We start from the raw sequence: 24514 nt of genomic DNA on the forward strand, positions 1-24514 counted from the left end.
CTTCTATGGGCAGAGTTATTGGCCAACGTTTTGAACATGGCATGTCAATATGGAATGCCCAAATCCTGGTCCATATCAACTATAGTCCCGGTTTTCAAAAAGGGTAATAGAGGGGACCCAGGGTGTTATAGGCCTATATCCCTGATTGATTCCACGGTCAAGGTGATGGGAAGGGTGGTGCTAAACAAACTAATCGAATGGATTGATGAACGTGGTATATTTTCCGATATCCAATACAGTTTTAGGAAAGGCAGAAGCACCCTGGATCAGTGTCTTAATCTTTATCTCATAATAGGAAAGTACACTGACACCAAAAAAGGATCCCTCCGTATTGCGTTCATGGATCTATCCTCGGCATTTGACCAAATAAATAGATCCAAGCTGTGGGCTCTGATACTAGCAATGGGTATGGACAAAAATAATGCATGAGAAGAATATAACATCTCCCCTCTTAAGAAATTTCCAGACAAAAATAAAGTTAACATTATGAGCATATGTAATCATCATATTTTTTTGGCATTATCCGAATACGTCTGGAACCAATTCTGACTCTTGATGAGGACACATCCCCTGAACCAGAAACAGGATTGTGTGCGTCAGCATCCAACTGGACTTTTGATGACACCGCCACTTCAGTACCAGAGCATGGTGCCACTTTTCTGGTGTTCCACCATTTCCCATCTGATACTTTCACACAATTACCCTTCACAAGAACTACCTAATTGGGGCAGGACCATTTCAAACAACCCTTTCTTGCTTGGTCACCTAAAAACACTCCCACAAACATGCCCTCAGTGAACAGATGCTTGGGCTTCACAACCTTCTCATTGTGCCTTTGGCAATAAGCTTTCTGATACTTATCCACTCTACATTGTACACCCGTCAAATCAACCTCACATTGTCATTCATAAATGTATTACAAGGATGTTAAGACTGCTGTAGGGCCTGTAAGTCAGTCCAAGTAAGAGAGTGCATCAAATCTATTAGATGTAGGTAAAGGGAATGAGACAGGAGAAGCACGGTGTGGTGCCTGAACTGCTGGCAAGACCTTAGAGAGTGGTTGACTAACTGTGACTGCCTGTATTGAATTGTCTAGGTGTATATTGGCATCGCTGTGGCAGTTAGATGGAGTTACATCATGTGCGCTACAGACTGAAGCGGAGTTGGATGGACACTGCATAAGGTGAAAGAGGGGTCTATAGAAAAAGCCTAACTGGACCAAGGAGATAAAGGTAGTGGCCCGATTACTATGTTCAGCATTAAATAACAGATGATGTGCCAGGTCTGGAAGACTAAAATTAATCACAATACAATTTCCCTGCAGGTCTGGGCAGTTTGGCCCAATCCATGCGCATCTCAACGTGCAGGATGTCCTTAGCGTGCCGGAATGGCATGCCTCTACTTCATGCCAGCCAATCTAAGGTTTTGTCGCAGAGCTGCTGATAGGATTTGCGTTGGTCCGCACACATTGGGGGAATCCATATCAGGACGGCCACGTACGAGGATGCAGCAGGAGGGAGATTAATAACTGGCAGTTGTGACTGCGACTGTAAATGGACTGAAGCTGCTCTGCCCTCTGGATCTCTTGTGGTGTTATTAAAATAGTGAGTGGAAGTGGGTAGTTGGACTGCTTTCTGGCCGGTGAGGAATATGCTACTTACCAGTATGCATCTGTTCTTGGCATGTAGAGCTGCAGATCTACACACTGTGCATAGATCGCCATCTGGTGTTGGGCCCGGATGTTTGCACTTGTTTTTGTCTTGGAAAGTCTTTGGAAGTCACGAGGTCCGTGACTCCTCCTTTGGATCGTATTACGCATGGGCTTCGGCTCCATCCTCCGATTGTTTTTCGCCAGCAGGGAAATGATGGAGCTTAGTAAGAAACAGGAAAGATGTCCATGCGTGGTGTATCTAAATAAGATAATACTGGAAAAGTGAAAGGTAGCCGGGGAGGCGGGTGGGCGTGTGTAGATCTGCAGCTCTACATGCCAAGAACAGATGCATACTGGTAAGTAGCATATTCCATTCGAGGCATATGAGCTGCAGATTACACACTGTGCATAGATTGTAAAGCAGTATCCACCCCTAGCGGCGACCACCAGTATCTGTTGCAGTAGTTTGAAATAGTGTTTTGAGTACAGCCTGGCCCACACTAGCTTGTTGTTTAGTTTGCACATCAACACAGTAGTGTTTAGTGAATGTGTGTGGTGTAGACCATGTAGCTGCTCTGCAGATATCATCTAAAGGAATGTTTCCTAAAAATGCCATTGAAGCCCCTATCTTTCGTGTAGAGTGGGCTTTAGGAGGAACAGATAATGTACGTTTTGCTTTATGGTAACAAATCTGTATGCATTTGACAATCCACCTAGCTATCCCAGATTTTGATATGGGGTTGCCTTTGTGTGGTGGTGAGAAAGACACGAATAATTGTTTGGTCTTACGAAAGGGTTTTGTTCTCTCTATGTAGTATAGTAGTGCTCTTTTGACATCTAAGGTGTGAAGAGCTCTTTCTGCAACGGTTTGTGGCTGCGAGAAGAATACTGGCAGCTCTACAGATTGATTGAGGTGGAAGGGAGAAATTACTTTAGGGAGGAATTTAGGACTGGTCCGGAGAACAACTTTATTAAGATGCATCTGGAGAAAGGGTTCTTGAATGGTTAGTGCTTGTAGTTCACTAACTCTTCGTAGAGAAGTAATGGCTACAAGGAAAGCAGTTTTCCATGTTAAGAATTGTAGCTCACATTTATGTAAAGGTTCAAATGGAGGCCCCATTAGTCTTGTGAGAACGATGTTCAAATTCCACACAGGGGAAGGTGGTATTCTGGGGAGAATTATTCTCTTGAGTCCTTCCATAAAGGCCTTTATGGCAGGTACTCTGAAAAGTGATAGGTGTTGTCTATTTTGTAGATATGCTGCTATGGCAGCAAGATGCAATCTGATATAGGCTAGGTTGCATCTTTGGAGGTGTAGTAAGTAGTCTATGATGTGTTGGATAGACGCATCTAGGGGATTAGTGTCGTTGTTATGGAAGTATACTACAAATCTTTTCCACTTGGTTGCGTAGCATGCTCTAGTGGTAGGCCGTCTAGCTTCTTTGATGACGTTTATACAGTCAGGAGGAAGGTTAAGGTAACCGAATTCTAGGACTTCAGGAGCCAGATCGCTAGGTTGAGCTGAGCTGGGTCCGGGTGTTGGATTTCTCCATGATTCTGGGTTAAGAGGCGTGGAGAGAGGTGTAGTTTTTGGTGCAGAACTACTGAGAGTTCCAGCAGTGTGGTGTACTATGGCTGTCTGGCCCAAGTTGGAGCAACTAGGATGAGCGTTAATGAGTGTTGCTGTAGTTTGCGCACCACTAGTGGAATGAGTGGGAGAGGCGGAAAAGCGTACGCAAATCTGCTTGACCAGTTCATCCATATCGCATTGCCTTTGGACAATGGGTGAGGATACCTGGTGGCGAAGTTTGGGCATTTGGCGTTTTTTTGGGTGGCGAAGAGGTCCATCTGTGGTTCCCCCAAGTCTGATAAAATGGTTGAAGAACTTGTGGATGAAATTCCCACTCGTGGATTTGTTCTGTTTGACGACTCAAGAGGTCGGCTATTGTGTTTTGGACTCCCGCGACATGTTGGGCTAGGAGAAAAATGTTCTGAGGTATAGCCCACCTCCATATGTTCTGTGCAAGTTGAGAGAGCTGCAGAGAGTGTGTTCAGCCTTGTTTCTGGATGTAATACATGGTTGTCATGTTGTCGGTACGGACTAAGACAGTCTTGCCTGATATATGTTTTTGAAAAGCTTTCAGGGCTAGGAAGATGGCTAGTATCTCCAAATGGTTGATGTGGAGTAGTTTTTGTTGAGGTGTCCACCTGCCTTGCATGGTGTGATGTAGTAGGTGAGCTCCCCAGCTGGAGAGCGATGCGTCCGCTGTTAAGACTATTTGAGGAACTGGCTCGAGGAACGGTCGCCCTTTGGAAAGGTTTTTGGTGTTCCACCACTGCAGAGAGCGATGGGTACGACCGTCTACCAACACCAGATCTGTTAGCTGACTTACATTGTCATGACAGACCTTGAGCCTGGTTCCATTGGCGTGCTAAGCACTCTTGGAGAGGACGCATCTGAAGTCTTGCATGAGGTACTATGAATATGCAAGAGGCCATCATCCCTATGAATTGCATGAACACTCGAGCTGGAAGAGAGTGTTGCGGTTGCAATCTGGTGAGAAGAGCTTGCATGTTTGCTATTCTGGCGGGACTAGGATAGGCGAGCCCTCTTGAGGTGTCTATTGTGGCACCGAGGTATTGTTGCGTGTGGGACGGTTGGAGCTGGGACTTGGGGTGATTTATTGAGAATCCCAGGTCGTGAAGTTGTTGAATAGTGGCGTGAGTGTGTTGTACACACTGATTGTACGATTTGGCTTTTATGAGCCAGTCGTCTAGGTATGGGAAGACATGTATGTTTTGTCTTCTTAGATGTGCTGCCACTACTGCCAGACACTTGGTGAACACTCTTGGTGCTGTGGTGACTCCGAATGGGAGCACTTTGAATTGATAGTGTTGACCGTCCACTACAAATCTTAGATATTTTCTGTGATCGTTGTGAATAGGAATGTGGGAATAGGCGTTCTTGAGGTCTAGAGTGGCAAGGAAGTCGCCCTGGGAAAGCAGAGGGAGGACTTGCTGAAGTGTGACCATGTGGAAATGGTCTGAATGTATGTAAATGTTTAGCGGTCAGAGGTCTAAAATAGGCCTTAGAGATCCGTCCTTTTTTGGTATGAGGAAATAGAGGCAGTAGACTCCCTTGTTTTGTTGGTGCAGGGGAACTGGTTCTATTGCACTCTTTTGTAGGAGGGAGATTACCTCCTGCTTTAACAGTAACAGATGTTCTTGTGACATTGGACGGTGTTTGGGTGGGATGTTTGGGGGGGTAGATGATAGTTCTAGACAGTAGCCTGATTGAATTATTTCATGGACCTACCAGTCTGAAGTGATGTTTATCCAGGCAGGGAGAAATTGGTGGAGTCTTCCCCCGACTGGAGTGGAATGGTCTGGGGGAAGTGGAGGGAAGTCATGGGGTAGGTGTTGAGGCAGAGCGGGAGTTGTTATTTTTGCCTCTGCTTTTACTGTTATTGCCTCTGTAACCACCCCTTTGGTAGCCTCTAGCAAAGGTGGATTGTGCGGGAGCTTTGTAAGAGGTGGAAGGGCTATCTGAGGAGTAGCCTCGATGGGTGCTTCTGAATGATGAGCGACGAAAGGATCGTCTGGGAGCTTGCGATTGCAAGGCTCCCATAGATTTGGCGGTGTCTGTGTCCTTTTTAATTTTTTCAAGGGATACGTCTACGTTTGGCCCAAATAAATGTTGCTCATCAAAAGGTTGATTTAGTATAAACCCGATATCCGTAACCAGGCATGCCTGCGCAAAAGGACACTGGTGTTGATTGCCCTTGAGGCGGTGTCTGCTGCATTAAGGCACAGCGAATAGAGGTATTGGTGATAGTTTTACCCTCATTGATTAGTTCACTGGCCCTGTTTTTGTATTTGTCAGGGAGGTGCTGCATTATAGACTCAAGTTCGTCATAATGCGCCCTGTCATATCTGGCGAGGAGCGCTTGGGTGTTTGCAATGTGCCAAATATTTGCTGCCTGTGCGTTTGCCGGAGGCGTCTAGGAGATTGGATTCCTTGTCTGGTGATGGTGTGTCACCTGACGTTTGGGAATTTGCCCTCTTCCTGGCGTTAGAGACTGCTAGTGAGTCTAGTGGTGCGGGGCCCTTAATGTATACTGGGTCAGTAGGGGCAGCTTTATATTTTTTCTCTATCCTTGGGTTAATGACCCGAGCTCTGACTGGGTCTTTAAATATTTTTGTGGCGTGCTTAATGACTTCTTTAAGCATGGGTAATGTTGCAGTGGACCTTTGTGTGCTGTCAAAGGTATCCATAAGGAAATCCTCCTCTACTGGTTCTGTATGCAAAGCCACCCCGAGGTATTGAGCAGCTCGTTGAAGGAGCTGGTTGAAACTGATATTGTCCTCTGGGGGGGAAGGCCTGGAGGGATAAATATCATCTTGAGGGGTGTAAGGGACATCTGGGACACTATAATCATCCCAGGGGTCAGGGGAGCCAGTAGGGGTAGGGTCCCCAGGGGGTTGATCATCTGCACCTCCTTCTGCATCGTCTGATGTGTCATCATCATCATCTATTGGGGTAGGTCAGTGATTCCCAATCTGTGCGCCGCGGCACCACAGTGCGCCGTAAAAACTATCCAGGGGCGCCGCACATCAAACGCACATTTAGGGAACCACATTTATTTGTTAATCCCGGCATATCAATAGTTCAAGACGGTACTTGTAGAGAAAGACCAATTTAATTTTTGAGAAAGTCTACAATCCACAGTAGCAGTGCTTGCCTGCACACAAACATGGAAATACTCCAGAGGGGCACAGTACCTACAGCGGCCGCCGGGGTCGGGTCAAAGTCACTTCTAGTGTTTGTAAATAAAGCTGCGGTGGCAGCTGCTGTACAGAGACCTGGGCTGAATCTGGCAAGCCGCGGATAGAAGAGCAGGCTGAGACGAGCAGGCTGAGACGGAGGAGAAAGAAGACTGGGTGGAGAGAGGGGCTGACAGGAGGGGCTTTACAAGGGAGCAGGGAGGAGGCGCAGACCCTACCAGTGGAAGCCTTTACTGAAGTGTTGATTACATGTTGGTAACACTGTGATGGCTGCTATGGTAGAGCTGGAGACTGAATAGTGTGTCTGGCGAATAAACCCTGCCTTTAAAGAAGCTTTCAGTGTACAGCAGCACACTCTTGACCTGTGTTTTTGTGAGGTACGAATTCTGTGAAGCTTCAACATTAAATAACATAAGAACAAAGTATTAAGGACAACAAAGACTGGAATAACACACTGACTAAAGTACTTCGTGTGCACAGATTCAAAGAGGACAGACACGTACGTCCCTTCCCACTCCACAGAACTTGTTGGGTACACAAAGATCTTAGTTGCATGCACCTTAACCTCATGTTATTTCAAATTGCAGCCCATTTGCAACATTTAAACATGCAAGAACATATTTACTACCACATGTTCTTGTTGCCAATTGCGTTGCAGCAGTTACATATAGATTATGCAAATGCCCACTATTTAACAATAAAGCTTTATTCGTACAACCACTTTAAACAAGAGTTTTCCCTTTAAAACAAATACGTTCAAAATCATATACTTTAAGAAACTGTACTGGTTACTGTTACATTTGGTGATTGCATGCTCATTCATTTGTGGTCCAAACTTGTGCCTGTAGTGTGCTCACCCCACTTGGAGCTGGGGCTCAGCGTTATCACCGGAGCAGTTTCTGCAGGAGATCACTTTGTGTGTGTGTCTGCTTCACAGCTTTTACTTCTCTCTGCTGTAAGGGCCACAGTGCCCCTGTGTTGGTCCTACCAATCCTCTTGTAGTAACACCACAGGGCAGTGAGGGACCTGACCCAAATGATAAAGAAAACTATGGAGAATATGTCCTGGCAGCATCCTGGTAAAGTGAGTAATGCACTGCACTGGACAGTGCCTTTCCGTATTGGCTGTTATTGTATCTGAAGCTTTACCATAATTTGCAGTGAAATATGCTGCACATAGTAAATTGTAACACATGCTACTTCACTTTTGGCATTTTTTGTTATTTAGTGTTTGTAAATACCAGGTGTCCCTGTACCTGCAAGCTGAGGGTGAATGGAAGGAGGCATATCTCTACCAGTGAAGTGGTTTGCTTTTCCTTCCCTGCTAGACTAGCAAGGCTCTCAGAGAGAGAGAGAGCGAGGGGGTGGGTGACAGGATCAAGGGCCATACGCCACATTAGCCTGGTTTTGTGATTGCCGCCACTCAATTCCATGCTTCCAGAATTTCACACGCATCATCATGCAACCTATACAATCACACTATGCAGCCAAAATGCCACATTACCCCACCCATCCAAACAATGCAGTTTGTAGCATAAAGCAACATATGTTAGTGACAGAGCACCACGTGCACAAGCAGGCATATATGCAGTCTGGTGTTAAAGCAATAGTTCTTCAAAACCCATTTGTGAGTGAAATGACTACATGGAAGTACTGACCTAAAGGTCTTACCATGACCTGTCACACAAATCAAAGCCTACCACTGACACACTTTCCCAGACTCCATGATTATAATACCTTCATCGGCTTCATCCCAAATATTTTCAGGGAGAAAAATGGAAGTACTCCCGAGGCTGGGCTCACATCCCCCACCAGCCCAATAAAAGTAACATAATGGGGAGCCGTGGCCAAAGGCTAACTGGTCAAGTGAGCCGGGGGTCCAAAAAGTTTGGGAACCACTGGGGTAGGTGATGGTGTGGGAGAGCGGTGTGGTAGGAGAGGAGGAGGAGGAGGAGGAGGAGGAGGAGGAAGAGGAGATGGAATCCGTAATGGAGAGGTGGCAAAGTCTCTCTTCTTTGGTGGTGGACCAGGTACAGGCATGTGTAGTGGTCTTTTTTTGATACTGAGCATTAAATGGCCAGTCTTAGGATCCTTCATGAGAGTCTTGTGTTGGATCTGGTCGAAAAGGTTCATCTGTGGGAGACAGATCCATCGGTGTCGAGGGCTTCGGTGCCGCAAGTTTTTGGGCGTCGTCTCGGTAGCGGTACTAGTCTTGGAACCGTGTAGTATTGCAGTGTCTTTGAGAGTTGGAACCGGGTGCTGTTTTTTCGGTTCAGAGGTTTTTTGTTTGGAAGTGTCGGGGCCTTTCGGTGGGCGGCTTTTAGTTGGCTCCGAGGGTGTTGTCGGTGCCGAAGAGCTGGTGCCGATCTTCGATGCCGAGTGCTTCGGTGTGGGAGCAGCGGTCGGCGTGGATGATGTCGAAGACGCCTTTTTCTTTGGTGCCGGAGTTGGCTTGTCGGTACCGAGGGTAGGCTGACTCGAGCCCGAGTCGCCTAAAGGCTTTGCAGGCTTCTTTACAGGGCCCGAAGGCGGGGCATGGGAAGCAGTGTCTCGGCGTGCACCCGGGTCCGAAGGTGGGGGTGGTACCGAAGCCTTTTTCGACATTGTGGAGGGGGTGGGTGGGTCGGGGTCGACGTCTGTACATACGGCCCTTTGAGCTGGAGTGATGTCTTCGACGTTTGAATCGTCTGCTTCGGAGGCGCTGATGATGGCTTCCTTGAGTGGACCCTGCTTCGGAACATCAACGCCCTCTTGAAAGATGTCGTCGGGGATCGAAGATGACGAGTGTGCCATTGTTCTTCGAGCTCGTCGGTCCCGGATGGTGTTTTTGGAGCGGAAGGAGGCACAAGCTGGACAGTCCCTGGCCTCGTGTTCCGGTGAGAGGCAGAGGTTGCACACCTCATGTAGGTCGGTGTGGGGAAACTTCGACGCACATCGAGGACACTTTTTAAATGGCGTCCTTTCCATGAGCCGGAGATGAGGCCCTGGTCGGCCCGAAGGCCTTCGTCGATGACCGGAATCGAAGACTTCGAGTGGAAGGGCGCGTGTGGTGGGAAACGCGATCGAAACAATACCGTCGAGATGGGAAGGATTGCGCGTCGAAGAGAAACCGTTAACGGTTCCGAGCTGGAACGCGAGAACACATCCGAGCCCGATGGCGGAAAAAAACAATCTGGGGATGGAGCCGAAGCCCATGCGCACTATGATCCAAAGGAGGAGTCACATACCTCGTGACTTCCAAAGACTTTCCAAGACAAAAACAAGTGCAAACATCCGGGCCCAACACCAGATGGCGATCTATGCACGGTGTGTAATCTGCAGCTCATAAACCTCGAACAGAGATTTTTATTACAAGAGTGATCAGCGTGGGCTAGAAGATTGCTAGAAATAAGCGGGACCTGTGTTGTTGGAATACGCTTCCCAGGAGCATCATTTGGGTTCTTGTTCGAGGCACAGTGCCTAGTGGAAGTACTAACTGAGGCTCCTTTGGTGGGGCCTGAGAGGATGATACAAAGCACGACCAAATTTCATTCAATAGTAGCCAAATGTGCAACCAGAGGAGAAAGTACAGTGTTAAACGTTGAGCACAGTTTTTCTGAGAAAATCTTTAGGTGGCTAGCAAGGAGGCCGTTGAAGGCATCGATGAAATAAGACTTGTCAACCTGTGAGAGTAGGACCGAGGTTGGGACTGGAGCCTCTGAAGCTTCTGTACTTGGTGCTAGAACAGACACGGGTTCAGACACAGACACATGTATGGTCTCGGGAGGGGATAAAAGAGGGATAGTCACCTGTTTGCAATGCCTTGCCATGTTTAGCTCTCTTTGGTAATGTTGTAAGCAAGGACTTATTCCCACCGTTGGACATAACGGAGGGAGTGGCTATTGGGAAAGTCGGTGTAAAATTCATTGTAGGTCCTTGTGTGGAGAGAGTCCCAGCATTGTTTTGGGGTAATACTATAGACATGCCAGAGAGCAGAAGAGGGAACAGGCCAGGTACTCCCCCGATTAGACCATCCAAATTAATGGAGAGGAGTCTGGCTGAGCTATGACACGCGCCTCCTGGTGCGGAAACACCCCTGGCAGCGTCCTGCCTTGGTGGTTGCTGGGGCTTGTGGTCCGGTCTGGCCCCCTCCTGCAGCGTAGCAACAACTCCCACACTGCTGGAGCCCGGCTAAACTATGTAGCGCGCCTCCTGGTGCGGAAACACACCTGGCTGCGTCCGGCCTCCGTGGTTGCTGGGGCTTGTGGTCGGATCCTGCCCCCTCCTGCAGTGAAGCAACAGATCCCGCGCTGCGGGAGCTATGCTGAGCTATGTAGTGTGCCTCGTGCCATCTCCTTGGAAGGGAGGGCACATCGGGGGAGAAGTATGGGGACAGAGGCGCACTGACATGGGGGTGGAGGGGGGGGGGGGGGAGACGAGTTGGGGTTGGGAGATATTCCTATTGTACATGGGGATCCGTGTTGTAATGAACAGTCATTGTTGATTTGGAAAATAATAAAAAATGTTGCAACAAAAAAAAAAAAAGTAGTGTGCCTCCTGCCGTGGAAACACCCCAGACGGCGCCCTGCCTCGGTGGTTGATGGGGCTCGTGGTACAGTTGGGGCCCCCTCCTGCAACGAAGCAACAACTCCCCATGAACACAGTATGTTCTACAAATGGTCTTGCTTCAAATGTTAGGGAGGATGAATAAGACTATCACATCATCCCAAATCCAAACTTAGAGCCTCATTTAGAACTTGGTGGCCTGGCCACTGAATCTTTCTGGGAGAAGACAGTGCTTCCACCATGTTAGTAGCAGTCAGGCTAGCAAATTTCGCGTTCTAAGATGTTTACATGGTTATGTTTGTCTGAAGCAGTGCCTGCATCCATGAAGGAGATATCCTGGGACACCAATAATCCTTGATGGCATGCTTGCTTCGTGTACCAGTTGTCTCTTAGATCCCCCTGTAGATGGACACGCAAAGCAGGGGGTTGGAGGGCAGGTTTAGGGCTGACATAACAAAGCTCCTTGTTGGTGTGTGACAATTCTAGCTCCTTACTATTTCTACATAACCATTTATTTTATTGTGCCCAGTAAATATGTAAACAACATTATGTGCACTCTGTAAACATGAAGACTCCACTCATATGTTCCCTACCAAACTCCCAACTCTCTTTTGAATCCCTATCCTATTCATACAAACCCAGCACTACAAAGGCCTTCTCATGAACACCTTATAACCGTGCATGCCTAGCGTGTATCCTTGTTGCCCTACTAAGCCCTATGCTGTATTTTGTCATCTGGTCAGCACTATGTGATACAGCTATACGTTTCAGCTAAATATAATATATAACAAATATAAACAAATGAAAGTTAGCAGTACCACAGTGTCCAGCTTGCTGTCTAATGTGGTGGGGAAGCTAGGATAGTGGGGCACATAGAATCAATTTGCTGGGGCATGCCTCATTAAAAGCTGGTCACTGGCGTGTTCTTTGAGGCACCACAGAAGCACCCAGGACTTACTGGTCCTAGGCACCTTCGGTCAGCAGTGACCTCACCATCACAGCCTTCTGAAGCCCATCAAGGCATTAGAGACTGACCCCTCACCCTGCCCACACACAAAACATGTGCATCTTCCGAAGTCCCACACCTGGGACTCCTTGCCTTAGCTCAAGGGTTTTACCTTAGTGTTTCCTTGATAACAGCCTTCAGCAGCGGCATTTCTGCAATATGTTCTGTGGTTGGGATCTGGTCTTCTGGGATGGCTCGGATCACTTCCTGGTAAAGGGCGTTCTGGATCTCAGGTTCCTTCGCCAGATGATACAGGGTCCAAGACAATGTGTTGGAAGTCTGCACAGACATGAAGGAAGGACTTACAGGGGCTTTGTTTGGCACACTTTAATACCTACATATATATAGTTATCTATTGAAGTAATTTGTGATAGAAACACTTGCCTCAAAGGCCTCAAAGAAGAGAGGAAACATTTCATACCATCCTTTACCCATGACCACTTTATTAATGATACAAGCAATAGGCATGGAGATACTGTTTTCATTGATTAATGCCTTATTTTAGCAATTATTTCAGAAGGACAACTGCCTTTATTTCTGTTGGAGTCCAGGAAAACCTCAGCAAAGTTTTAATGCCTCTAATTTGAACAGTCCTTGGGGGTCATGTGGAGTTTGATGGAGCGGCGGCATTGATTCTTTTTTTGTAAATGTATCAGGTAGATGGATTGAAATTCTGGAATGGATCTGATCTTCCAGTCTTGGCGATCTAACTATAGTTCCTTTTAACTATCAATAACATTCAAAAGAAAGAAAGTGACTGAGAGTTTGGTGGAATGAGAGGTCCGCCATATATCAGCAGTGATCCCACCGCAGCAAACTCGCAGTACCTTTCCTCATTTACAAGTGGGGGAACTGCATGGTTTACGACAATCGAGCCTCAGCGGGCTCTGCCATCAGAAACCTTTGGCCTGATGGTTGTTCTGCCTAAGAGAAGATCGCCCTGCCCTATGTCAGGCGGCCTGACAACAGTCACTAGAATTTCCTGCCTGCTATTGCCATTTGAGTCTTGGCGATGCCGAGTAGGCCCGACGCACAAAGAAAAAAATCAGTACGAACCAGGACCATTGTTTTTTGTTTTATCAGAACAAACTCCGACTTTGGAAGTGTATTCTTAAAAAATAAACTGGCAGATTGTGCAAACCTGGCACCCACTCAGCAAACCTTTCTGCTTTCGTTGGGTTGTTCTGAAGGCTTAGAGATCCCCCTGTACGCCGACGACACCCAGCTGATTCTCTGTCCGACGAAACCACAGCCACCAAGAGCAACTTTCACAATGAGATTAACGCAGCCACCTGGATGAAGGAAAGCTGTCTCCAACTCAATTCCAACAAAACCCAAGTCCTCATCCTGAACTCAACCTCTCCACCTGGGACGACTCCTGGTGGCCTGCAGCGCTCAGAACTCTCCCAGACACACCGACCACACGCGCAACCTCAGCATCATCCTCGACTCCTCGTTCTCAATGAACCGCCAAATCAACGCCGTCTAATCCTCCAGCCTCCACACGCTCCGCATGCTACGGAAGATCTTCAAGTGGAACCCCACCGAAATGAAGTGAACCGTCACCCAGGTGCTTCTAAGCAGCAAACTAGACTACAGCAATGCACTCTACGCCAGCACCACCCAAAAACAACAAGGGGAACTGCAGCGTATCCAGAACGCCTCAGCCAGACTTATCCAGGACATCCCCCACCACAGCCACATATCCAGTCACCTGAGAGACCTTCACTGGCTCCAGATCAACAAAAGAATCACCTTCAAGCTCCTCACACACGCCTACAAAGCCCTTCACAACACTGGACCTGCATACCTCAACCACCGCCTCTCCTTCTAAACACCCACCAGACATCTCTGCTCCGCTCCACCTGGGCTTTGCTTGCTGCTGCACTCATGTTTCTTTCATTTGTTCTTTTGCTTTGTGCACGTTTGCCCTAATAGTCACTAATGCCACACACTGCCCACATTAAAATATCTCCAGAAATTTGCGCACATACAAGTGTCTTTGAAAAGCTGCTTTAAAACTGCTTAAGGGAAGACAATATGAGGGCACACACTCTAAAACACTGTATTTTTAGAACTGGTTTAACAGAGCGGCAGCAAGCGCAGTCAGTGGGCAGCAGACACCAGTCGCTGCCTAGTGCAGTGCCTTTTGCTCCAGCCAATGGTTGCTCTCCTCGCCCTCCAAATCAGGAAGTGAGGGTGCTCACTGCACGTGCTGTCAAGATGTGTTTCTGCGTGGGCGGTATCATGAAGGCCCAGCCGCAGTATGAGGCAGCCCTACCAGCAGGTCTCCTTGAATGAAGGGGTGTCATACATGTGCATCAATGCTCCATTCCTCCACCCAAGGGCTCATGCATGCTGGGAGAGATCCTGTCCAGAACCAGTGAGAGGGAGAGACACAGACGAGTGGAGGCCTGCTAGGTGGAGGAGGGAAGGGGTACAGCAGTGGCCTCCCTGGCACCAAAAGAAGCCTCAACTCTCTAGCCGGCTGGGCCAATGCCCAGTAACTTCTAGGTCCGGCATGGGCCTAGTCCCTTTAAATGCTAATCTACCAGTCAAAATATGCATCTCTCAATAAGGTTCAACAATTACAATCACAATGGTCCCTATTATCAAGCTTGTGGGTCACCAGTGCGAGCAGTGCCCACGCTATTATATGTTAGATTAAGGCACACTGCACCCGTCTCAGAGCCCCTTATACAACCCCCATCATCCCACACCAAGTAACTGCCAAGCTTGGAATCAAGTAGCGCAACCGGTGTAGGAAATCCACTAATCAAGCAATTCACCCCGTTTTTGAATTTCTGTGTTTTGTTTTAATGCAAGTATACATTTTTTGATTCTTGTGCTATTTTCTTACTACTTATGGAGTATTCTGATTTTGATATTACATTTCGTCTAAACAGGCGTGTGGTTTTATGGACATTATGCAACACAACATGGGTCTTTTCAAACACTTCACCTTGCTCAGCATTAAACGCTTTTTTGCTGAAACATAATCTAGACATAGTAGACTTTTGTATCCCCAATGGTCACCTCCGGCCTTCAACCTTCATAGGGAGAGGTGGCAACAGTAACACCGACCACTTTCTTATTTCAGAGAGTGATGGAATGACTCCAAAGGAGTTACAGGAGGGAGTGACCTGCATCAGTGCTCATCATCCAGTCACATTAACTTATATTCAGTCCCCGATGCAGGTACAATTGATAACGTAACCTCTGCTTGTTTGATTGGCATATCAATGAAATGGGCTGGTGTTGATCCCTTTAGTTTTTTACACAAGTTGGAAGCCAGGATCATGGAGTGTTTATGGCAGATCTGGCTTCAGACAGTAATCATGGAAGACATTGGAGGCTCGCATCTCCAGATCTAATTCAATGAGCCCAATATGGACTGTGAGGTCTAAGGAGGGAAAACAGAGGTTAGTTTAACCACCCATGCTCCCAGGCGCGAAACAAGCTTATAAAACGACCACATTTGAAACCTAGGGACTTTGTGTCTGCTTGGGAAGCTAGACTTAGATACAAGATGACAATAAGTAATAGAAAGAAAGAGATGCAAGTGGAAGCCTGGGAGACTTTATTACAAGCTGCAGAAACTAAAGGGAGCAGCTTATTCTGGATTGAGGAGCATTGGTCCCCATGGGGCAGGTCCTGAGCTGGTTCCACTATTACCGCTGCTGCCTTCTTGGTGATTGATGGCCGACATGTCATTGGCTCCTTGGGTCTCCAGTCACCAGCTGGAGTGGTCTGTCAGCTGGCGAAGAGTCAGCCTTCCTCTCCCTTGTTAGACCAGTCTTCCCTTCTCTACATGAAACCCACTATGTCCCTTTTCCTGTCTTGTACTGAGCACCACAGAGTATCAGTGGAAACCTGGCTTGGAAGTATGCTTGGCCTCAGTACAACTGCTCTGGCCCCATCCACAAGGGTAAATATACACATGCAGGTTTACTCACATGCATATTTGCTCCTATACCTAGGTGTAACTCCACTTTTTTGCTTTGCACCATTTTTGAGAGGAGATTTACACCTAGCTGTAGACTTACATGTCTCCAACCCCGCAAAAGAAGTGGTGGTGTCTCTTACAACATCATTTAGAGTTGCAAAGTTACTGCTATCAGTTTTTCACCTCTTAGTGGGGTTCCTCGCTACCTGGGTGAATCTCTTCCTATATGAAAGTATTGGAACCTTTTAATAATGTTTACTATTACAAACAATAATAAATCAAAAATATGTTCAAGTATTTATTATTAACCTGGAAATAATAAAATAACATTTCACAGCATATTAACAGACTTAAACTATTTAATTTATAATCATCACTTTTTAAACAATAATTTAAAAATGTACTCACCGCTACTTATATTTTTGCTTTTATTGGATATTTAGTACATGTGGTTTTAACTTGGTTAAAAGTAATTTATATGGTTAATTTTAAGACTGTTTAAAAATAATTTTAAAAAGTTTAAATTATTTTTTTAATTATTTGTAATATTAAATAACAACTGTGTTTACCATTACATGCTATAGGAAGCTACTTTAATTCCCTGCTTCCATTGTTGCAGTACCAGTGGTTGGTCAGGTGCTGTGCAGAATTACTAGACGGCTGTGCTGGAGTACAGTTGCGAATGTTTTGACACCTTTAGGGCTGCTGTTACTTAAGCAGGTATTTTGTGATTTTTAATTGCGTTACTGTTTCACTACATTTCACTAAATTCCTCCCAGTTAATAGTAATTATTCTCCATTTCCCTACCATTCCACTGGGTCCTTCAGACACCGACTAATAATTTGTGTACATGTGCTGAGATTTCCACCAAAATTGCAAAGATTACTGCACAGAGAAGTTAGGAGAGGCAGAGACACACAGCCGCAAGTTTTGAGATTTGCACTTTGTAGTATGTGAGTAGTACTTATGCAGTGATACTTTACCTACCACAATATGCAGCTTATGAGTCAGGCCTCCCACCACAGTGACCAGAGGCGAAAGTAGATGCAGAGACAATTTCCAGAGCCACAGTGCTAAAAGCCTGCACCATCCCAATCCGCTCCGTACTGTTATGGAAGACTTTTCCTTCTACACTGCCAGGTGACTACAAGCTAACAGGCTGGGATGCAAGACCTACATCAGGAATTACGTACAGTGTCGACTCCGGCCAACAGCAGCTCAGCCATGCTTCCGGTCACCTCCTGCAGCGTTAGCTTTCCACTGGAAACCAGATAAGTCAGGTACTCGCCTTCCACCTCGGTGCCCTGCGCCAGGCGCTCCTGGATCAGTTTCATCTTCTTGTCAATGAGTTTCTTCCCTGTGTACGACACCAGAGAACAACCATCAGCAATATCGTTAACAAGAACGTTCATTCCACGAAGGACTAGAATTTGTTTCCAATTCACTGTCAAACGACTAGAAAAAGACAGATTTGTTGGCACATTCAAACATAAACATGATCATTCATGCTCGCTCCCTGCTCTTTCCTCTCTAGTAGCCGATTGTCTTGAGCCCTCCTCCAAAATCGAAGCACCACCAGAACTTAGTTGAGAAATTATTTCTTCTTTATATTTCTTTATGAGATGCAAACCTGTAATATATAATTAGATATGGGCAGAAGCTGTTGTGTGATTAATCTCATGTTAAGCCCCTTTTTAGGTCTTGGCTAGGTAGCGCATGCGCTGTCTCGTTGAGAGATGCTGTATACAATATAGTGGGGGAAGCTCCGCCCACTTTCCAGCCATATTTTTAATTGGCTTGAATCTTAATTTCTCCATTCAGATTGGTGCTTGGCTTGTTAATCCCACCTTCTGACGTCCATGTCGTCATTTTTATCCTTACGAGGCTATCAGCCCCTTTACTAGAAAAACAGTTTTGTTCCCCTGCCTCTCCCCGTTCCCTCCCGCAGTCTGTAATTTTTTTGACCACAACCACTCCCTCACCCCCTCCCATTCGTGCCTTCTTTAATGCCTGCAATTCCGTTTAAAATGCAATAGGGCTCTCGTAGATACGAGTCCTATTGCAGTTTCAATGTTTGTTTGTTAGGTATCACCTAGCTATTGCGTAGAAATCGCTATGCGAGACTCTAGTAAGGGGCTCCCAAAAGTGCTCCCAAAAGTGGATTGCATGGCGAGCATGCGCACAATCACGTGCATCGTGCCGCCATGCAATCCACTTTTGGGGAAGCGCTTCAGCCCACTGGCACGTGCACTGGCGACGGGAGTGCGGTTACGCGCACAATGACGAGCAGAGGCGCCATATGGCTTTCCTCTCTCGTCATGGTGTGCGTACATCGCACACCACTCGCCAGCCAGCCTGCTTTCACTTTTGCGGGTTTGTGTTTCTAAGTAGTTTTGTGTGATTTCCGCACCACTCGCGGGCTTACCTACTGCTCCCCCTCTCTCTTCACGTGGCCACTCCCCTTCCTGTATGCGAGGCTCACCGGGGTCGCGCTTGTTTTGTGATTGGTGGCAGTATTTGCACTCTTTGTCTCGCATGCGCGAGATGCCTTACATCATACGCATGCGTGACAAAACAGTGGCGATTCAGTGTAGGAGGCAGAGACAGCACAAGCAGCGAAGCAACAGCCGGCCTGGCCAGTCACCGGTCGGTGCTCCTTGCTTTTCTGCTTCTGATCTGCTGCTTCAGGAGACCTGAAGACAAAGCGGCCCCTCCCTCCCAGCTGTTGTATTTATTTATTGATTTAATTATATTTGTTTGTGTGTGCGACCTCGCTTTAACCCCTTCGCTGCTGCGGACATTCCGCTGCAGCGCTGGGGGGGGCAGGGGGGCAGCGCGGCGGGCCTGTGCTCATGACGGAGCCGCTCCGTCATGAGCCACAGTTGAGCTGTGCTCATGACGGAACGGTTCCGTCATGACTCCGCCCATTTGCGTTGTCGCCCCGCACAGGCGGGGAAACAGCGCCGCGCAGGCGGAGCGGCCGCCGGCAGGATTGTCATGACGGAACCGTTCCGTCATGAGCACACGACAACCGTGGCTCATGACGGAACGGTTCCGTCATGAGCAGGGAAGGGGTTAATATAATTAATGGTTCACACTTCACAAACGTGCAGTTTGCGTGATGTTTATGTGTCTGTACCCCTCCGTCACCCATCACAGAATAGATTCTTCTGCGTAGACGCGCTCCCATCACCTAACTGCAGGCCTTGGCATGTGATGGAGTGGGAAAACGTGAGTGTTTTTTTTTGCTCATAAATAATGGGGAGCAGGTCTGAGAAGTACCCCTTTAATCATCCTGACCAGGGAGCCCGTCTGCTTCTAAACAAACAGGGAGGGCGGGCACCGCTCGTTTTGAGTTCTGCAGAATAAAAACAAATCAGGCTTGAGAGCAGCAGAAACATTCACTCCTGGGCAGAGCTTTTCTTTTAATAGTTGCAGAAATATCCCATGGCTTGGTAGAAACTGAGCCTGCTGTGGAATAAAAGGTGCAAGTCTTTAATTGTGACACATTTACAACTTTTACATTCTGAGGCGGGGTATTCTGCGGCGTCCGATATACTTGTTTATGCAATCGCATTACACGTTTGCATGCTTCAGCAAGCGGTTCACCCCACTGATGCCCCTAGGCACAGACTGAATTACTTACACAAGCATTTTGGTCCCCAGCGAGCCATCAATTCTCCGATACTCCTTAAATGTGCCACTGGTGAATGCTGGAACGTACCTTACTATTAATGTTACGACTGGGTAAAGAGAAATGCTTTTTTTCTCTTCACCGGACGACCCCTTTAATTGCTCCCTCTTCATTATTTCCTTCTCTTTGGAACCTCCGACTTTGCTCTCCCCTTGTCCACCAATTCTCAGATTGTACACGTGTCCTTTTAAGCCCAAACTCTTTCCCGTGTTCCGCCTACCCGCTCCCTTGGATCCATCTCCCAACTTCCTCCAAGAGAATCCACGAGGCTTGAACCGTAATAAATGTCGAGATTATTTAAAGGATTTCTTTTATTTCTACCATTGCACACAAAATTCCAATTTCACTCGGATAATCAATCTTTATTCTCTTTGTTCGATTAATGCTGACTGTGCAATCAGTGTGTATTTTACACTTAAAACATTTCATTGTTTGATTCTGTGTCTCGTTCATGCCTTTGGGTGTTAAGGCTTGTCATCTATTAATTTAGATTATATTCTTTTGAGTCGTTCTTTGTTCTCACTCGCCCCTTCTGGGTGGTGATTATACAAGTCTAAAATATGGAATTTCACTTCAGCAATGCTGTGTTGAATTTAGAAAATATGTTTTGCCACTGGATAATGCATATGTTCAGTCTAACCGACTATCACTCTCCTGAGGTGCTCTGCTCTAAAATCCCAATCTGTGTGGGCATTTCCTCATGTCTATTACCACATTTGTGTCACATATAAAATTGTGTCATTCTGTTTGCTTTGTTCGTCAAAGAAAGATTCACTGTTGGTCCTTTTATTCCATGTATGCAATTTGAAATAAACAGGCAAGCATAGGTTCCACCTTGTGTTTTTGCCAATGGTTATTTAATTTCACTAGTATTCCATTTGTCTGTGCAAATTAATATGTCCCTCAAACTGCACCATCTTTCAAAACCAGGCAGTGGTTTCACTGTGAATAGGTATGTAAAAACATACCAAATCTCATGTGGTTAAAATGCTCAAAAATGATCCTTTTATTCTTCTTTTCAGATATCAAGTTCTTGGTCACAAATGACCTCACATGATCTTTCTGCTGTTATTTATTTTCTTATCAACAACATGTCCATGCTCTGTAACTATGTTTTGTTCTTGCGTCTAACTGTAGCTCATTATGTTATCATCATGTTATCTGACTTAAGATTTACAGAAGCCTCTCTTTTTGCTCAAATGTATTTTAGGCAGATATGTTTTTTCAATCTCCAATGTGGCTGTATGGTAATACTTTAATTAAACTACTTGGATTATAATTCCCTGGGTCTAAAACGATATTTCTATCTCTCGCTTTTGCTAGTGTCCCTTTGACATCCATAAAGTTATGTTTTGTTTTTCAAAGCTGTAAAGATGTTTCAGCACCCAGGCTAATGTGCTTCATAGCTAAATACATATAAGGTTCCAAAGGCGAGACCGATTGCATTGCAAATGCTTGTTTACTTACTCCTATAACTAGGTGTGACTCCACTCTTTTGCTATGCACTATTTCTGAGAGAAGATTTTCACATAGGTGTAGACTTACATATTTCCAACTTTTCAAATATGGGGGATGTGATTCTTAAAACAGAATTTACAAGTGTAACGTTACTACTAGTAGTTTTTCACCTCTTTTTTAAAAAAAATTAGTCACATTGCTGAGTTTAACACATTTTGCGGGCAAATATTAATCTAAGGCTAATATTACCTCTGTGCCTGCACCAGGAAACTCACAATATAATGGGGTGTCATATACAATTATGATTTATAGAAGAAAAAAGAAATATACGGATAATCAGGCGACAAAGATCACCTTAAGAAAACCTGACATTGCACAGACACAAACAGTTAGATATCAAATACAGGAAGAGATGGGATTATTTTTGCAAATAGATGCTGTGTGTACACAACTCAGTTGCTGCCTCAGTGAGAATATGGCTACACACATATTAAGAGACATACTACAGAAACTTCAACAATTCTATCAAGAATCATATACTGGTGACTTAATCTCTGAAGATGTAGATCAAGTCATATCTCAAATACAGCTACCCCGACTCAATGAAGATCATTGAATAAGTTTAGAAATGGATATTACAATTGAGAAGGCTAATAACGCTATTGAATCTCTTCGACATCAGGATCCTGCTAGACAACGGCGAGACAGCGGCCCTCATCCTCCTGGACCTCTCCGCCGCCTTCGACACCGTCTGCCATTACACACTACGCACACGCCTCCACGCCTCCACGACGCAGGGACCTGAGACAAGGCCCTGGACTGGACCACCTCCTTCCTCTCCGGCAGAACTCAGAGAGACCGCCTCCCCCCGTTCCGATCCGATGCCTCCGAGATCATCTGCGGCGTCCCTCATGGATCTTCCCTCAGCCCGACGCTGTTCAACGTCTACATGGCTCCACTAGCACGCATCGCCCGACAGTACGACCTCAACATAATCTCTTACGCCGACGACACTCAGCTGATCCTCTCCCTCACCAAGGACCCCCGCACCGCCAAATCCAACCTCCACCAGGGAATGAAGGCCGTTGCAGACTGGATGGAGGACAGTCGTCTCAAACTGAACACAGACAAGACGGAAATCCTCATCCTCGGGTCCAACCCCTCCGCATGGGACGACTCCTGGTGGCCCACGTCACTGGGGTCCCCCACAGCCCCCACCGACCACGCACGCAACCTGGGAGTCATCCTCGACTCGAAACTCTCCATGACCAAACAAGTCAACGCAGTCTCCTCCACCTGTTTCAACACCCTCCGCATGCTCCGCAAGATCTACAGATGGATCCCAACAAACACGAGGAAAACAGTCACCCAGGCCCTCGTCAGCAGCAGACTCGACTACGGAAATGCCTTCTATGCCGGAGCCTCGTCCAAGCTCATCAGCAGACTACAGAGAATCCAGAATGCCTCTGCACGCCTGATCCTCAACGTCCCGCGCCGCGACCACATCACCCCCCACCTGAGGAACCTGCACTGGCTCTCCGTCGACAAAAGAATCTCCTTCAAACTCCTGATCCACGCACACAAGGCACTCCACGAAACCGGACCAGCCTATCTCAACAGTCGACTCTCCTTCTACGTACCCAACAGGAAACTCCGCTCCGCCGACCACGCCCTGGCCACGGTCCCACGCATCCGGAGTACTACTTCCGGAGGCAGATCCTTCTCCCATCGCGCCGCCAGGACCTGGAATATCCTCCCCCTCTACCTGCGACAAACCAAAGACCTGCTGACGTTCATGAGACAACTCAAGACCTGGCTCTTCAACCAATAGCAGCACCCCCCCCATCCCAGCGCCTTGGAACCCTGACGGGTATGTAGTGCGCTTTACAAGTTATGTGATCGATTGATTGATTCCTATTTAAAGGCTACGGGTGAGGAGGTTATGCCCATTGAATACTACAAGAGTTATTAGGAGAAAAGTTTTCAAAGGGCTCCCAATGAGCACCTGGGTAAACTGTCATGCAAGCCCTCGTCACAACCAAGCTGGACAACAGGAACACCCGCAATACCAGGATCAGCATAAAACTCACCCGAAGGCTGCAGACCATTCAGAACTCAGTGGCCAGAATCACTGTCAGCCTCCCACGTCACACTCACACCACATCTCACCTGAAGGAACTCCACTGGCCTCCTATACACTAACTAACACAATTCAGATTCCTCACCCACACTTTCAAGGCACTAAATAACACTGGCCCAACATACCTCAAGAATTTCATCTGCTTTCACAAACCATCCAGAAACCACCGCTCGTCCAGACTCCTACTTGCACACATCCCATGCATTCAGAAAAAATCTGGCGACCAAGCCTTCTCGTGCATCACTCCTAAAGAGTGTAACAACCTCCTGCTACAAATAAGAGCTTTCTCCTCACTTCTTGAATTCCACAAAAAACTGAAGACTTGACTTTCAAGTATTCCCACTAGGTCTATCTTTGGCTAGACTCCCACCTGCTCAGCGCCAGGAAACCCTCCTGGGAGATTGTGCGCTCTACAAATCTGCATAACATAACAAAACATAACACAACATATTCAAAGTCACTGTTCTTACAAGTTATTAAGACCACTGAGGCTGGTATAGAAAAATCAAGAGGTTGGTACAATATCTGTATTGCAGCATTCTTGAAAAAAGGTATTCCGGCGGAGGAGTGTGGGTCCATATCGAGCAATCTCACTTTATCAATTCTGATGCCACAATTTAATCAAAAATAATCAGATCAGTTACTTAGTACACAGCAACACAGTTTCCTACCTGGCTGAGATACTAACACTCGTATAAATAATGGTAGCACCCTGTTTGATGCTGCTAAATAAAGTCTTATCCAAACGGGGTGCTATGGTACTACTGAATGCATAAAAGGCATTTGTTCGCGTTTTCTATGGACAATTATGAACAAAATGATATTCAGTGGTAAGAACACCCGACGCACGAGTGTTACATGACGAACCAATAGCTCTGGTTATTGTTATGGGACAGATTTCAGTGTATACTTTTATAAACCGGGGCATGCGTCAGGATTGTCCCAATTCCTCATTACTATTTCCACTGTATTTGCGCTACATTTGGAACCTATTATGCTGACCATACTTAGAAGCCAATTAACAACGGGTGAATGACATTCAATTCCAGCTGTTGGCTTATGTGGATGATATCGTTGTATTCAGCGGTATACTCAACAACTGCAATGATTGCAGCTTGCATAACAGAGACTGAACCTAAAAAGGTTGGTGACATCTTAGATATATAGACTTAATGAAACTAAAATTAAAAAACAATCATAATTATAATTATGCAGCGGGTGATCATCGTATTGTTAATACACCTACTTATTTGGGAGTATCTTTAATCCCAGATATATGAAAGCCAGTG

The 24514-nt window shown here is 46.4% G+C and overlaps 1 protein-coding gene across 1 annotated transcript in view; it reads right to left on the reverse strand.

Moving 5' to 3' along the window:
• LOC146859371 (sterol 26-hydroxylase, mitochondrial-like) overlaps positions 1 to 24514 on the reverse strand; it is a 152503-nt gene that overhangs the window by 25716 nt on the left and 102273 nt on the right. The window contains exons 5-6 of the mRNA XM_085650048.1: positions 17127 to 17290; positions 12099 to 12265 (exon numbers count right to left, since the gene is read on the reverse strand). Coding sequence (XP_085506174.1) covers positions 12099 to 12265; positions 17127 to 17290 — 331 coding nt within the window. The remainder of the gene's footprint in view (positions 1 to 12098; positions 12266 to 17126; positions 17291 to 24514) is intronic.

Source organism: Triturus cristatus, chromosome 3_2 (assembly GCF_964204655.1).
Source record: "Triturus cristatus chromosome 3_2, aTriCri1.1, whole genome shotgun sequence".
In the NCBI taxonomy this organism is placed as follows: Eukaryota; Metazoa; Chordata; class Amphibia; order Caudata; family Salamandridae; genus Triturus; species Triturus cristatus.